Source organism: Triticum dicoccoides, chromosome 6B (genome assembly GCF_002162155.2).
Source record: "Triticum dicoccoides isolate Atlit2015 ecotype Zavitan chromosome 6B, WEW_v2.0, whole genome shotgun sequence".
Classification (NCBI taxonomy): Eukaryota; Viridiplantae; Streptophyta; class Magnoliopsida; order Poales; family Poaceae; genus Triticum; species Triticum dicoccoides.
Window position 1 is genome coordinate 57,943,656 of NC_041391.1, and position 17,580 is coordinate 57,961,235.

Sequence of the window (17,580 nt, forward strand, 5' to 3'; positions counted from 1 at the left end):
GGGGGCTGACGGTGTCCTGGACTAGGGGGTACTCACCACGTTATCTCCCGATCTATTAGATTGGGCCGAGGACCCCCATGGCCGTATACTCATGGGCCAGTCCGGACAGGTGCCGCACACAAGGAAGATTCAACAAGACTTGGCGATCAAGACAAGGACTCCTCCCCCACCGGCGTATTCGGCTAGGACTCTTGTTATCCTAGGCCTCTGGTGCATTATATAAACCGAGGCCAGGCTAGTCGATAGATACAACAACAACAATCATGCCATAGGCTAGCTTTTAGGGTTTAGCCTCCTTGATCTCGTGGTAGATCCACTCTTGTAATACACATCATCAATATTAATCAAGCAGGACGTAGGGTTTTACCTCCATCAAGAGGGCCCGAACCTGGGTAAAACATCGTGTCCCTCGTCTCTTGTTACCATTGATCCTAAGACGCACTGCTTGGGACCCCCTACCCGAGATCCGCCGGTTTCGACACCGACATTGGTGCTTTCATTGAGAGTTCCGCTGTGTGATCGACAAAAGGATCGATGGCTCGCCTGCAGATCAACTGCGACTTCGGCACCTTCGTCACCAGCTCGACTGGTCACCTTGGTTCGACCAAGAATTGCGCCCCGTGTTCGGATCACCATGTTCGGACGAGGGCCTTCATCAAACACCAACTCCGATCTCTATCAAGATCACGGAGGAATCATCCATGGAGCTCGGGGGCTCAACGTCAACATTGCCCTCAAGCGACCGTGCTGTTTTTCTGGACAGCGAACTCGTATCTGCTGCCACCACCTCCTGGAGTATCGCTTTGACGATCGCTTTGGTGGAATTGTGCGGAATTGAGTCTACGACAACCCTGGAAAATTTCGTTGAATTCCGATGGAGGAATCTCTCGCAATCCACGATATACCGGAGCCCTGTCAAATCTGGACGGGAATCTGGACGAGTTTAGGGCGTGGTGTCCAGCTTCTAGATCGGACGTTCTTTGGAAGATCTAACCGTTGATCGGCTGCGTAATTCCTATATCTACCACCCCTCCAAATTTCAACTCGATCCGACCGTCAGAACTCCGGGAACCTTCCGATTAGTGTATCACTTTTCGGATCTGTTTTCTGCGCGAGAACGAATCCGACCCGAATTCATTTTTTTATGAACGGGATTTCGGACATCCTTTTTGAAGGAAGTTTTGTATGGGATATTGTGTATTGTTCCCAAACACATCCCACTAACCTTAAGATCTTTTGAACATGATCTTCAACATCATTGCTGGTGTCAAACCAGTCCGGCAATATTGCTTCACGGCTGCCGACCTGCGCTAGACAACGTCGTCACTTTGTTGAGCCGAGCTCAACTTCTTCGGATCATCATCTCGGCAAGCCGAACAAGAGTCCGGCATCGCGAAGAACAAATCATCATCAACATTGCCGCCCCACGGATTACACGGAGCGGGAATATCGGCATCGCCGCACGGTCGCTTCATCATGCCGGCATCGACCACGTCACGACCTGCATCGGCAGGGCCGCACTGTTGCTCCTTCAAGCCGGTGTCCATCACGCCGAACTACTTCGACATCTCGGCTGGACCGGAGGATTCATCATCTCTTCATCAACCTACTTCGGACACTTCGGCGTCACTAGCCGACCAGCTTCATCACGATTAGCTGGACCGAGGGCTTTGCCTCGGCAAGCCAACCCTTGCCAGCATCATCCTCCTTCGGATTGCTACAACAAATAAACCAGGTGCTATTAATCCCAATATTTTTTTTGCTTGTTTGGGTTCATTTTTCCTAAGGAATTATTACTCTGGTTTGTCCATCATATGTTCACAGGTCTATCAAATGGTGGCCGCATTAACGACGGTCGCATGATGGTTCGGTCAGTCTCCGTACATAGTCCGGCGAACGCCGCATCCGGAGCACGGACCGACCTGTGAATTCAGGCTTTGCCATGCCTTTACCGCATCACGCCGACGCCCTGCATCGACATCGACCTCGGCGCCAGGCCATATTCCTTTTATTACTCACTTTGCATAAATTATTCATTATGTAACAATTTTTTTTAATTATCATTATTACTATTATCTCCCGTTTGCACTATTTTTGTGCACAGGAAAACGATCTGGGGACTTCGGCGTCACTCCGCCGGTCTGCATCGACCGTGCTATGTCACCACTTCGGCGTGCCGAGCTCTTTGCCTCGCCACCTCGGGACCGGCTTGGGGGATGGAACCTTGTCCCGCATTAAGCTCGGACCGCGTCGCCAATACCGAACACATTAACCAGCTAAGTTGCCTTCATGCGCAAAGTTTTAAATTTCTAACTTGTGTTCGGTTCGACCAAGCATTATACTTTCTCGGTAAAAATTTGCTTATCTTCCTTGTCGAAACTTTGTTCGCACACACTTGACGCGCTACCCGCACTCATTATATCTGGGGGGCTTCTTTAACAGAAGCTTATTAATTCGGGCTTTATGCCCAACACATGTGTCACACTTCCGCATGTACCTTTTATTCACCATTATATGCATCGATATGACTTAAGTTTTGGTCAAGCTGGGTTGCCTAGCTCCTGTGCTTGCCCCTACGTTCCCAATTGTTCGGCTAGGTGGTAAAGCGAGCATCTCTGTGATTGTTACTGCCGGGTCAGCCGGATGTGTACCTCAGACTGGGTGAAGCCGAAAGCTAGCGTTCTTAAGGGAATACTCGGTCGGTGAACTAAAAGATGATTTCTTACCTATTTATTTACCTGCCCCCAGATGTTTTTCTGCTCTTTTCGCAGTCCGGACATGCACTTTAGGGCATGCCTCCCAGGGAAAGGAACCCCTAACGGAACTATTCTCCCTGGAAGATGTTTCTTACTAACCATGTAATATAACATAACTAGTTGGGCATTTGTTTGATAAAGCACCAATGACCCCTACGCCTGGTCTCCACGCATGCCCCGGTTTTTATAACTGCGAGGGTATTCGGACACACTCCGGACTATTGAGTCCAGAGGTTGAAGCGAAAAGGTCCGCTACGATAAACGATCTACAATCCGGCTAGAAGGCATTCTACATGTCACCTTACATTATCAACTTTTACCCAAGTCACTTGGGGGCTCTTATGTTTATTTGAGCCGTTTCATACTAAGTGTTTCTCTTCCTAGCCGTTGCAAAGTTTTTATTATTATTTATCACTCCTTTTTTCGACACAAGTGTGCGGTCACTAGCCGGGGAGCCTAATTTCTCTCTCAAAGCCGCTAGAGTTTAGTTTGCTAAACTGGCCTAGTAAGAAGTACTCCGCCTTCGGGATAGGAGGTTGAAGCCGTAGGCTGACCCGCTTGAAGTCTTGAGATAGGATGTGTCATGTTAAAGCACGACAGAAGCACCTTTTTTTTCTAAAGTCCAATTTTCGAATTGGCACCGAACACTTGATCTAGTTCAGACATTAACCTTTTGAATAAGTTTTTTGGCTTTTCGAGCCCATGGCACTTTTAAAACTATTTATGTGTTTTCAGCACAAGTCTCGCAGTGCAACGTCGGACACCTTTTGAGATTCGGCAAAAACATTCTCGGATATTGCTATATATGCATCAGTTTTGAATTGTGTCGTCGGTCAATAGTTGGGTTGCCCGGCTCCCGCGCTTGCCTCCTATGTTCCGCTTTGTTCGGCTAGGTGTGCAAAGGGAGAACCACTGCGATTGTGCTTCCAGCTCGGATGGTCAAGCACCTTAGTGGAGAAAGCCGAAAACTGATTGTCACAATAGGTGTAAACTGGTCAGCGATCCGATGACTATATTAAATGATGGGCCATTCATTGGCCAAAGTGTTTCCGGCTTGACCTCGACTGTCGCCGAACACTATCGGGGGCTATTAACTGGCCTCCCAAACTAAATCCTCGATATTTTGCTCTTACATTGGAGCAGAGGTTTCATGATCATGCTTAGCATGACAACCCAAAGAAAGGAACCGATAGCGGGACTATTTTCTTTGGAAGACATTTCTTCTGTTAAACAATAATATAACATGTCTCTCCGCGTACCTTTGTTTATAAAACCGTATGGCCAGATTGCCTTGTTTGTTGTAAATCTTTGCCCTCATAAAGGCTTTATAAAGTAGGACAAACACTCCTCGACTATTGGCCGAGGAGGTGGAAGCCGATGGTCGGTCAACAAAGTTTTGTACAATGTGGATTCGAGCATTAATGACGTAAAGTACTTGGATACATAGAGTCATTACACATAATTTGTGATTTTACTATGGATATCGATCCTTAATTCGGCCTCCCGTGCCCGCATTAAAGCTCGGGGGCTACTGGGCTTTGGGCTTATTATTTATACAAATATTAAAGGGGCACATCGATCCCCTGATCTGGTATTGCCACCCGACCAGTGTCTCGGGGGCTACTGCATTGCCTGTTCTATGCAGAAAATTTTAAGTGCAATACAATTTCCGAGGAGATTTTGATCCTCAGGTTGGTCGGCCGCACCCAACCTGAGTCTCGAGGACTGAGCACGCCGCTTTTTGTGTCCCGAAGTATTCTGCCGAGCTAGGACTTGATCCTCAGACCGATTTTGCAAATCAACCTGAGTCTCAGCGGCTACGGGGATCAGCGGTCTTATGTCATCCTTCAGGTGCATCTCGGGTTTTAGACCGATACATACCTTGAGGGCTACTGGCTATATATCTCGTCAGAGAATAAATTACATCAATAAAAAACATTGACCAAAGATCAGCCCATGACTGAGGTGCTTAACCACCTCGGAAGCAGTTCGACATATAGCTCGGATGCAAGTGGCTGGCTCCTTAGAGAGCATTTCCTGCATTAAGCTCGGCTAAACTCCTTCAAACTTCTTTGAACCAAGGTGATTTACGACACCTCGGATACAGTTCGGCGTTGGAGCTCGGATACATAGTCCGGCGTTGCAGCTCGGATACATAGTCCGGCGTTAGAGCTGGGAAGCAGTCCGGCATTGGTGCTCGGCTGCAAAAGATACCTCGAATGCAGTCCGGCGTTGGAGCTCGGACGCACGAGGACGTTGCCGCCCGGGAACAACTTCAAACCCGAGGTGTGGCATAAAAATAACAAGGCATTGATAAAGGTCGGAAACTTAAAGGGGCTCCTCGGATACCCGACGTGTAAGCTCGTCGAATGCATTTCGGCGATCCTCAAGATCGAAGATGAGAAGATTTGTTGAACCAGTTTTCAAGACCGGCAACCGAAGATGAAGAACAGTTCGGAAGAATCGAGGAACGTCCCTAACTTGAAGACCGGTTCAGGGGGCTACTGACGGTGTCCTGGACTAGGGGGTACTCACCACGTCATCTCCTGATCTATTAGATTGGGCCGAGGACCCCCACGACCGTATACTCATGGGCCAGTCCGGACAGGTGCCGCATACAAGGAAGATTCTACAAGACTTGGCGATCAAGACAAGGACTCCTCCCGCATCGGCGTATTCGTCTAGGACTCTTGTTATTCTAGGCCTCTGGTGCATTATATAAACCGAGGCCAGGCTAGTCGATAGATACAACAACAACAATCATACCATAGGCTAGCTTTTAGGGTTTAGCCTCCTTGATCTCGTGATAGATCCACTCTTGTAATACACATCATCAATATTAATCAAGCAGGACGTAGGGTTTTACCTCCATCAAGAGGGCCCGAACCTGGATAAAACATCGTGTCCCTCGTCTCTTGTTACCATTGATCCTAAGACGCACTGCCTGGGACCCCTACCCGAGATCCGCCGGTTTCGACACCGACAGGGGCATTCGCCCTCTACCTCTAACTTAGGGTGACGGGTGGTAGGGCCCTGTAGCCCTATCCTAACTAGCTTATTTCATGATAGTCGCACATGCACATATTTTTATTATCTGCCGTGGTGCACTTAATAAGTGTTGATCTTTTCTTGTACTACTCCGATACGATAAATGCAGAAACGGCAATTTGATTGCAATGAGCAGGCAACGTGACCGGGGTCTTCGAATGAGAATCTATGCATGTTCCTAGCGTGACATTCTCCGCTATTTTTCCTCCTCTCGCTCGACATTCTCTGTTAGTTTTCCTTCTCTCACTCGATGCCATGTGCCTGTTTGGAGCGCTGCCTGCAAAATCAGAGGATATCATGATGATGATCATCATCAGGGATCCCTGAAACCCCGATATCTTATTCCCTTTGCACGGCCGAGAGCCAGATTAGCTTAGGCCGGGTGGTGACCATGTGGACTTTGCTCTTGTGCTACCTAGGCAGCAGAAAGGGTGCCGCTTTCGGCTTTCCCCCGCTGCCTCGTTGTAGCACCCCTATGCCAGCGCGCAGTCGCCTTGTAGGCTATAGCAGCGCCCGACCACCGTTCCAGCTTTTCCTAGCCATAGTTGCAGCTTCGCGCCTCCGCCTAGCCGCAGTTCCAGCATCCCGGCATCACTACCCGTAGAACTAGCCACCCGTCCAGCCATGGCGCACTGCCTGATCGCAACTTCCTGTGATGCCGGTTCCAGCTTCGGCCCCGGCCGGTTGCAGCCCCACCGCCTCCATCAATTTCAGCCCCCCCCGGTTGCAGCTTCGCAGCCACTAGAGTGAAGGGGTGCATGGGGGTCGAAGGAGCAGCTCCTGTAGTGTCTGGTCTAGACTAGGAGTGGTGGGCGTCGATGTGCGGGGCTGGGCGAGCTCGCGAGCGGAGTTATCGGCGACTAAGAAAAATGAATGGCAGCCAGCTCGCCCTGTGGAAAGGATAAGGCTGTTTGAACGGTTTGTGGGACCCCACTGCGCAAGAAGCGCATCGCATATTGCGAGCCGTACGATGACGCTGGATCCAGTGGCGGAGCTACGTGCATGGCTGCAGGGGCCGTGGCCCCCCAAGCCTGGACAACTTTAGTGAAGGAAATTCATATAGTAAGTTTTATACTAAAAAAATAGAGCTTTTGTCCTCATTTAGAAACTGTATTTTCTCATTGGCCCTTCCAATTATCAATCTTGTCTAGCTCCGCCACTGGCTGGATCCTATGGGCCATGCGTGTTCTGAATGCAATAAATAAGATCATCTGTGATACTAATATACGTATTAAAAAGATAAAATTATACACTAGTATTATATGAATGATATTAATTTATGATACTACCCAGTAGGAACAGCCGTAAGTCCTCGTGTTGCAGTATGAACAGCCTTAGTTCACTGGGTGCTGACTAAAACGCAGTGGAACTCCACGGTCTACACACCAGGATAAAACTTGTATCGTCGCACGAACCAGTCGTCTACGCGCACGCGCGCACGCCCGGCTGCTTCCCGCTTGGCGTGTGGCGACCAAATCGACCCGGACGTATGTGTCACCGTCGACGATGAGCATGTATGTATGCATGTGCAGCATGTACTGGTACGACCGTGAACGGCAAGAAAATTAGCACGATTGATCTCGACGCTGTGAGGCCCTCACACTTGGTCGCTGGCTGGAGGAAGAACCGATCGAGCTGTCAACTTCGCTCGCTGCACCAACTAAACAGGTTCCATGCTGGCGCTGAGTCGGCCTGACTGTTGCATCTTCATCTGCATCAGGATGAGCACCCCGGCGACTGCTTCACAAAATCCCGTCACTATGACAGTTTTTGGATCCGAGCTAACTAGCTGAGGCGTTGGCTTGGTATTTAGGCTTTGTGGTTGTACACAAGACTATTAGGAACCCCAATAGTCAGCGACTGTTCGCTGCCAATGATGGCATTTCCGAACGGCGTGACTGGCAGTTTTAGGTGTAGGTAAGAAGACAGTTTCTTCAATGCACATGGCCGTTCTTTACTTTTTAACTTTTCACGTAAAAAATCTCCGAAGAAAATGCCATCCATCAGATCATGATCAGAAAGCTGTGGGGGCGTTCACTGGGATCCCACTTCCCTGCGAACGTTCGCCAGGTAAAATTTCCGAACTATGATAGCTGCACGTTTTACATGTAAATGTTTATTTGTGAACCCTTGGATGCACATTGGATGGACAGGATAGCTTGTGGATGTTCAACTAGGTGCAGGAAAACTGAACTTGTGTAGCTCGCCTCCATCATGATCATCGCTGAAGCACTAACAACATCAGGATGATCATCGGCGGCACTTCCGCCCCCATGATGGCCATCGTCGACAAAATCAAGGGGGAGCATGCTCTTTGGTTCATTGGGGGAGCCAAACTTTGAGTTTGGTAATGCCGGGAGAATGAAAAAAAACTCCCATGTGATGTGGCATGTCCAAAATCACTTCCTTAATTAATCAAAATGGCAAGTCTTTGTTTCCACTAAAAAAAAGGGAAGTCTTAGACGTTGTCGTTTCATTATCAACATAACGGAAGGGGCGGCCGGAGGGGGAGGGTGCCTAGCGGAACAACTCGAACATAAGAAAAAGTAATTTTACCTAACTGGCCGGTGTGAAGATGTAGTACTTTGATCGTTTTGCAATTTTCAGGGAGACTATAGCTTCATATGGTTAGGGGTCAACAATATAATAAATTAAAATCGACTACACGACTTGCTCAATTATCATATAATATTTTTTGGAATAGCTATAGTGGTGCAAGATCTAGTATCATTAATAGTAAGCATTTTTTTACTATACATTATAAGAATCCGTGTGGACGTTAATCTTCTCATATAATCACCGAGGTAAGAAAATAAAATAAGCATTTTCTTTACTATACATAATAAGACCCCTGCGGATGTTAATCATTTCGTATAATCCCCAAGGTAAGAAAATAAGAGTTAATCGGACCCACTACTTAATGCCATCAACAGCTCGGATCTGTCATGTATGTTAAAAAACCTCGGGTATTTGATCTCTTTCACCAATGATGAGTAGAAAGATCTTTCCGTATGTGAGACCCTACATGCATGCACCATGTTCGCTTCGAGGGCATCCCGGCAATGAAAAAGTTCTCTGCATGAGGAAAAAGATAATCGAGCCATGTTCGTCATGCAACACCATGCCCTCTTCCTTAATTAATCAGGACGGTAAGTCTTTGCTTCCCCTATAAAGAAAGGCAGGACTTGGACGTTGTTGTTTCATTATCAACAGAACGGAAGGGGCGGCGGGGGCTTAGTGGAACAGCTCCAACATAAGAAGAAGAAATAAATACCTTACCGGCCGGTGTGAAGAACACTTCGACCGTTTTGCAATTTTCAGGGAGACTCGAGCTTCATATGGTAGTTAGGGGTCAAAAAATGAAATAAAATCGACGACGCGACTTTCTCAAACATCATACTATAATATATGGGGTAAACTAGAGAGAGAACCGAACAGCCTCCCGTCCCCCGCGTCGCCTCCACAGGCGACATTAGCGGAGACCAGATCGAGCGGCGCCACTCTCCCTCCGTCGGCCCCGCCCCCCTCGCCGTTGCCGGAGGAGGCCGCCGGGCTAAGCGCGGGCGGCGGACGGCGGCGGCGGGGATCTTCTCTTGCGTCTTGATCTTGGGTGGGGGAGACTCGCCCCATCCTGTTCTCTGCGCGGCGGCTCGGCTCCCTACAGGACCTCCGGCGGGTGGCGGCCGCGGTGGCTTCGCCAGCAGGGTCAGGGCCCTTGGTCTGATGATTCCCGCCCGCCGCGTCGTGTGGGGTGGCGGCCCTCTCCGTCCTGATCTATGGTTTCGGCTGGTGGTGTGCAGGTTGCTGGACTGGCCGTGGCGTGGCTCCTGGCGACCTGGCGACTCCATGGCGCTCAGCGCGTGCGGTTGACTGTTTGGCATCGACCGACGCAGGCCTCGATGCTTGTTTGCAGTGAGGGCTACATCGGTGGTCGTTGATGGTGGAGTCGGAGTCGCCCTCGCGGAGGTGTGATGACGATGGCACCGGATTCAACCTCGACGACGTTCTCTCCTCGACGACGTGTCTCGCCAGGTCGCCAGGTGCCCTGTTTTGGCGGGCATGTTGTAACGGTTTTAGCCCGGTTTTCCACTAATTAACTGGGCAACTCTTTTCGACCTTTTTTAATGAATCAGGCCATAAGGGACCGCGTTTTTAAAAAATACTATAATATATTGGAGCAGCTGTAATGTAAGATCAAGTTTTTATTCTTGTGAGCTGATAAGATTGTGTATTAGTAGCATTTTTTTTCCTTTTTAGTATAACAAATTAACAATCCGTGCTGTTTGAAGCGTTCTCGCGCCGTTAATTATAGGCTCCACTAGCCAGACACCAAGACCAAGTGTCACTAGTATATTATCCGCGACTCACCTACTCCTACTCGATCATCACATGCTGGCCGGCCGGGCCATGGAGAGCTAGCTTGCCCGGTCTCGCGAGCGACGACGCGCGCGCGCTATATAATCATAATCAGCGCGGTTGTTGTGGTGTGTCTGTGAGAGGGGGAAGGAGAGGGGAGGCAGGCGCCACAATCTACGAGGCGCGATCTGCAGAGAGCGACGATGAAGAAGCACACCATCCAAGTGCCGCCGCCGCGGCCGTACGTCGTCCTCGACGCCGGGGAGGACCCGGAGCAAGGCGTCGCCGTGCGCGCGCCGCTCCTGCGCCAGGTACGTACGCGCCGTACGCCCCGGCCGTGGGCTAGCTAGCTCCGTCATCCCTCGATCCCTTTCGTTTTAGCTTGCATGTGTGTTCACACTTAGAGTAGAATTAATCATCTTAAAATAGGCTTTTGCTCCGCTTTATTATAGATAAGGCAAACATCCATACAACCAAGTTTCAAGAGTTATAGCAAATAAGACAGCTTGGGCAACAATACAATCTACCAAACAAATAAAAAATAGAGAAAAATCAAGCGGCAGTCTGCACCTGATCGGTCAGTCATGAGCCCAAACCGGTCACGGTCACGCTGCCAAGATGCCAAGAAAGCAGGTGCCAATGCTGCAAGAAAGGAATTTAAAGAATGAGTTATAGGACTACTGTGGGAAGACCTGCTCAATCATCATTTTATTACAAATCGTCCCTAACGTCCACGACCTTGCCGCAAAGATTAGCTAGAATGGGCCACCATTTTGGCCGATCTAGGTAGGTCTGGTCTCAAGGAACCCCGTAAAGTCTAGGGCCTCCCAGTCGGACCCTAGTGCCTCGCGTATGAAACTCCAAAGGGCCCGCGCCACCTTACACGAGAACAAGATATGGGGCCCAGTTTCCGGGACATCACACTGGGGGCACAAGGCATTACACGGGCCATACCGTTCAAGCACCTCGGTCCCAGAGGGTAGGCGGTTACGTAGTAGTTGTCACACAAAGATCTTAATCTTTAAACGCAATGTGCATTCCATAGAGGGGAAATCCACAAAATAGTGGGCGAATGGCATAGTGCATGATATGCTGAACTGCCGGAGAACTCACCCGGAGGTGAGAGACTCCAGGAAACGGTGTACGGAGAATCCGGCAACACCGGCGAGAGGGCTACCCGCAATCTATCCCACTCAACAATTTCCTCTGACCCAAATGTGCGAGGAACAAGATGTTCCACTACTCATTTTGGGAAGCCACGGGATCCGGAATCCTCGAGTCAGTGCAGATAGCAAACATGCTAGGAAAACCCACCCGAAGTGCCCGGCCACCAACCCGTGGATCCAGCCAGAATTTGGTACCTTCCCTTATATGTCTACAATACCAAATATATAAAGTATGAAGGTTCATCTTATAGTGAAGCTAATGATAAGTTTCATTCTAGATGGAAATGTTCTTCTCTAAAAAAATTGATCAAAGTTTGTGATGCTTAACTTTTCAAAAAATATATATGTAAAAAATTACAAAATAGAGAGTAAATCGCCTGCATGTTTTCTCAAACATCATGCAGTAAAATACGTATTTGTGAACAACTGTATTGTAAGATTGCGTTCTTATTTTTGAACATTTTTTTACATGGTAATATGTGTTTCATTCATATCATAAAGATTAAAGTACAGGTCACATAAAGACCGACATGACAAAATTGAAAAGACAACAGAACGTCTCTAAACTTGACATCAACATCCGTCATCTGCCTCTAACACCACCAAGCCACTGAAAGAAAAAATGACGGATCACTCACACGAGCTTGACACGGCTACATCGCTGATATGCAGCTCTGCGGACCTTTAAGGTGGCTCGCCATAGACGAAACCATTACTGTTGAACCTGTCATCTGCCTCTGGCAACACCCCGGACATGCCATCGAACTCTAGATCTGGCACCCCCACATGACTAAGACTTCGGAGGAGGAAACCATACATGTCATCCTCGTACCACGAGCCCAGCACACGTTCCGTTTTCCAAATATCGTCGATGCAGACCACAATCTGCATCCGCACCTCGACTACCTCCCAAGCTCCGCGCCGACGTTGGAGCAGATGTCGTCGCAGCGGCGGAGCCCGAGGACACATGTCCACCACAAGGATACCGCCGCCGCCACAACATCCCCGCTTGAACAGGCTGGTTTCGAGATCCTTCACCGACAATAAAGACGATCGCCTCATCAGAGAAGAATCCAGAGCTTCTTTATTCAGCATTGGCGTTGCCGCCGCCGAAGCCAAGGCGTCAAACGATCCAAAACCCTAAGCTTCCTGGGTCGTAAAACCTAAATGTAAAACGATCTACACGCACGGGATCCGGCGACCCCCCTCACCACCGACGACCAAAAGGTCGCTGGCGGAGGAGAGCCGCCGGAAGACGGTGCGGGAAGAAGCGACTCCTGATGGCGGCGGCTAGGTTTTGCTACAGGAGGAAAACGATCGCAGAACCGCATGGTCCTCTATTTTTATTTTTGAATTGGTAAGGTCGAGTACTAGTATTTTTGATTGAGCATAATAACAATCCGTGGCGTTTGAAGCGTTCCGGGCGGCATTAATTAGGCGCCACTGGCCAGCCACCCAGACCCAGTGGAACTTAGTCTATTACCGGCGAGACGGCGATCGACTCACCTACCCCTGCCCCTGCTCCACCCATCACATGCTGCCTGCCCGCGCCATGGAGAGCTAAGCTTGACCGACGACGCGCGCGCCCGCTATATAGCCAGCGTGGTTGTTGTGCCCTGGTCTCCGTGAGAGAGCGGGGAGCTACCTAGAAGCTAGAGAAGGAGTCCGGCGCCACAGTCTACCAGGCGCGACCTGCAGAGAGCGACGATGAAGAAGCACAGCATCCAAGTGCCGTCGCCGCGGCCGTACGTCGTCCTCGACGCCGGCGAGGAGCCGGAGCGAGGCTTCGCCGTGCGCGCGCCGCTCCTGCGCCAGGTACGCACGCTCGCCCCCGCCGTCGGCTTTATAGCTCCGCGTATCGTCCATCTCGATCGATCCCTTCTTCTTAGCTTGCATCTAGATTCTAGAACCAGGGCATCGATCGCCGGCGGCGTTTTGATCGGCTTGACTAATTGCTTCGATGGATCGATTCGGTCGATGGTCAACTCATCAGCTTCTCTTGAGATTGGGGATAGGTTTATACGACCAGTTCAATCAATCCATGACTGTCAATGGCGTGCGTGCGTCGGAACTGAATTACTAGTATGCATGCATTTTTTTTACGGGCAGTCGAAATGTAGCAACCATGGACTGAGTCTAATGTCTAAAGCTGATCACGATCAAGATTGATTGACTATGTGCATACACATTTGCTACACATCACGATCGGTTGGTGGATGCATTGAGGCATCAATGTTGGGTACTACGTAGGATCGGACGGACGGTAGCAGCAGCTAGCTAGAAACAATCACAAAAACAAGTACAACCAGCGGTGCATCGGTCCAAAGGCTGACAACTAAGTACGCATGCTTTACAGTTTGTCTCTGTTAATTAAACTATGCGGATCATGGCGGCTAACACTTTGCAATTTGGCTCTACTTTCATCATCATACTACTGCCTATTAAAATTATGATCTTTCCAGTTAACACGTGGTACATAAAAAATATATTCAGAGATTCGTTCATTTCTGCCAGCTAGTACAGTAATTTACAAGCAGCTCATTTACAAGTTATGCAATTTGTTATTCAGCTAGTAATTCCTCTGCTGTTCCTTGGATTCGGCTTAATTTCTCACTCTGTTTCTTGTTGGAATCATGGGCAGCTCACCTACCGTTCGTCTCCGTCGTTCAAACGATCCAAGAGCAGCCTCGCCTCCCCCTCCTTCTCGGCGTCGCCCTCCTTCTCGGCGTCCCCTTCCTTCTCCTACTTGGCCTCCCCCAGGCCCAGGGTCCTGCCTTCCCCGAGGATCAATGAACACGAGACCCTGCTCGCCATTCCCTCGCCGACGATCCAAGAGGAGGCCCCGCTACCGCCGCTTCTCGACGACCACAACAGACCCAGCAGCAAGGCGCCATTCGTAGTGCTAGGTGAGCTCCATGCCTCCATCTCCATGCACGTCTGTCGAGAAATCTTGAGTGATCACTGACGAGTTTGAATGATTCAACAATGGTGGTGGTGGTGCATGTAGGGTTCGAGTGCCTGGAGAGCACGGCGTTCAACGGCATCTCGACCAACCTGGTGGTGTACCTGGAGACGGTGCTGCACGGCAGCAACCTCGCCAGCGCCTCCAGCGTCACCACCTGGATCGGCACCAGCTACCTGACGCCCATCTTCGGCGCCGTCGTCGCCGACACCTACTGGGGCAACTACAACACCATCCTCGTCTCCCTCGCCTTCTACCTCCTCGGCATGATCCTCGTCACCTCCTCCGCCTTCCTCCCGGTCGCCGCGGCCGGCGGCGCCGTCGCCGGCGCGACCGGCTTCTTCAGCGCCAAGACGCTGGCGTTCGTGGGGCTCTACCTGGTGGCCATCGGGAGCGGCGGGGTGCGGTCCTCGCTGCTGCCCTTCGGCGCCGAGCAGTTCGATGACGCGGTGGTGGCGGACCGGGAGGGCAAGGCGGCCTTCTTCAGCCTCTTCTACCTCTGCGTCGACTTCGGGCCCATCGTCTCCGGCCTGCTCATCGTCTACATCCAGCAGAACGTCAGCTGGGCGCTCGGCTTCGGGATCGCCACCGCCTGCATCGCCGCCGCCTACGCCGCATTCCTGCTCGCCACGCCCATGTACAAGCGCACCATGCCCACCGGCTCGCCGCTCAAGAGCCTCTGCCAGGTCGTCGTCGCCGCCTGCAGGAAGCTCAGCCTCCGCCTGCCCGCCGACGCCGGCATGCTCCACGAGGCCAGCGACAAGGACGACGAGCCCAGGATCGCGCACACCGCCGAGTTCAGCTTCTTCGACAAGGCGGCCGTCTACTCGGAGCTGGACCTCGCCGAGAGGATCGACGGCGAGCCGGGCTCGTCCTGGAAGCTCTGCACCGTCACGCAGGTGGAGGAGCTCAAGATCCTTCTGCGGCTCCTCCCCGTCTGGACGACCAGCATCATCGTCTCCGTGGCCTACTCCCAGATGAACACCACCTTCATCCAGCAGGGCAGCGCCATGGACATCAACGTGCTGTCCCTCTCCATACCGGCGGCGTCGCTGCTCTCCTTCGAGGTGCTCTGCGTGCTCACCTGGGTGCTCCTCTACGGCTGGGTCATCGTGCCCGCGCTGAGCAAGTTCTCCATCTCCTCGGGCGGCGGCGGCGGGGAGCCGTCGCAGCTGCAGCGGATGGGCGCGGGCCGCGTCCTCATGGCGATCTCCATGGCGATCGCGGCGGTCGTGGAGACGTCCCGGCTCGGCAGCGCGGCGCGCGGCGAGCAGATCAGCATCGCGTGGCAGCTGCCGCAGTACTTCTTCCTGGCCGGCGGGGAGGTCTTCTGCTACATCGCGCAGCTGGAGTTCTTCTACAACGAGGCGCCCGACACCATGAAGAGCATGTGCACCTCGCTCGCGCTGCTCACCATCGCGCTCGGCAGCTACCTGAGCTCCTTCATATACGCCGTCATCGCCCTGCTCACGGCGACGGCCGACAGCCCAGGGTGGATCGCCGACGACCTCGACCAGGGGCACCTCGACTACTTCTTCTGGATCATGGCCGCCATCTCCATGATCAACTTCTTCGTGTACAGCGCCTTTGCCAGGAACTACAAGCTCAAGACGGTCCTCTCGTGATCTCGGCCGGCTACTGTTTGTTTGGTTGCTCTTCTTTTTTGGTCCTTTCTATACTTGAGTATTTATAAATACACACCGCACAATGGCGAGTATATACTGTATCCAAGCATCATGTACATATACAGGAAACATATATAAGCTCAAGGGCATTTACAGGATGAGTTCGTATGTATCTCAGGCAGTGCTCAGAATCGAAATAAAACAAATACCCAATGCATTGTATCCTCCGGAACTGAAGTAACTTCAGAGTTCAGACTTTGATTTCTTTCTTTCTTTTTTACTGTCTTGCATCCAGTTGTTCTAATTCTGTCCCATGAAAAACTTCATCATGCCATGCATCGTACCAAGGTTTTTGGTTACCATGGCCCGGAAATACCGGCCATGAATTTTGAATCTAAACAAAATTCATACAGATTGTTTTCTTTCTTTTTAAATCTCTTGCATCGAATTGTTCTAGTTATGTCCCATGAAAAAGTTCACCATGCCATGCATTGGACCAAGGTTTTGGGTGCTGGACGATAACCGGAAAATACCGGTCGGGCCCATGGGACCGAGGGTACCCAGGCCCGCCTACCTTCAGCCCAGGACTTGGCGCATGCAAAGGTCCAGAAGATGGCCCGCCAACAAACTTCATGAGAAAGACGCTTCCAGAGGCTCTTGTCAGCAAACACCCCGAGCGGACTAAAAGCGCCGCCAGGAGCCTCGCGAGGCGACCTCCCGAGGCCCCTCTCGGAGGCGAGCAAGTCAGGAGCAGCTCAGCCCGGTCGCGTGGCCCAGAGTCTTCGCATGGGTGACGCGCGCGACGCCGAACGATGCCAGAGACCGTGCCAGCAGGTGCGGATGAGGAGGTTTTCCTCTTTGGTGCTAAGGGAGCAAGGCCAGCATGCCGGTTCCCAAAGCAACCCCCAAAGGTTGCCTGATCGGTGCAAGAAGACCAAGTCGACGAGCGCGCGGGGTGGAGGTCATCACCGAGCTCACAGGCACGTCAGGGACGGTGGCTTTGTAGGCGAAGACCGCTTTTCGTCAGGATAGACTTTGCCCCTGTCCCCCTTCAAAATTGCGGTTGTGTGGCAACCATTCCTGCCAATATTTTCGGGGAAGAGGACCAAGGCATGTATATAAGGAGGGTAGGATGCCGCCGTAGAGGAGACGGCAATCCTTCCCCCCAACCCTTGTACTCTCATTCTCCCTCGCGAGTGCAATCCAACCACCAAGTAGGAGTAGGGGTTTACACCGCAAGGTGGCCCGAACCCGGGTAACTACCGTGTCTCCGGCTCTCCTCCGCTAGCTCGCCCATGCCGTAGCTTCACCGTGGTTCGCTGCAAGAAAGAGTAGGACGGTAGGAACGAGTGCAACCCAGAGTTCGAACCTCCTGGGTCCATGAAGCCCCGATTCCGACAGTTACCGAACGCATTTTTTAATGAATTTTAAATCTGAACAAAATTCATCCAGATTCAATTTTAGGGTTTTTTGGCTTGGTAAGGTGATTTCTCATGGGGTAAGCAAGACCTTGCATAAGATCACATATGACCAAGCGGACATTTTTTCAATAAAGGGCGCTTATTATTGACACAAGATTCACATCAAGGGATACAATCATACAAAAATCTTATATCCAACGCATACAACAAAAAAAGACAAAATAACACGGACTCTAGAGCCACAAT

At 51.0% G+C, this 17,580-nt stretch overlaps 1 protein-coding gene across 2 annotated transcripts; it reads left to right on the plus strand.

Annotated features, from left to right (window-relative positions):
• The first annotated feature begins 10,280 nt into the window (after nucleotides 1-10,280).
• On the plus strand, nucleotides 10,281-16,140 carry LOC119326030 (protein NRT1/ PTR FAMILY 8.3-like). Of its 2 annotated transcripts, none has more exons than XM_037599739.1 (3): nucleotides 10,281-10,471; nucleotides 13,968-14,232; nucleotides 14,334-16,140. In XM_037599739.1, exons 1-3 carry the CDS (start codon nucleotides 10,364-10,366, stop codon nucleotides 15,911-15,913), a joined length of 1,953 nt encoding a protein of 650 aa, XP_037455636.1. In that variant the 5' UTR covers nucleotides 10,281-10,363; the 3' UTR covers nucleotides 15,914-16,140. The 2 variants fall into 2 exon arrangements, with proteins under 2 accessions (XP_037455636.1, XP_037455635.1); XM_037599738.1 differs by lacking the exon at nucleotides 10,281-10,471 and adding an exon at nucleotides 12,836-13,141.
• Nucleotides 16,141-17,580: the final 1,440 nt, after the last annotated feature.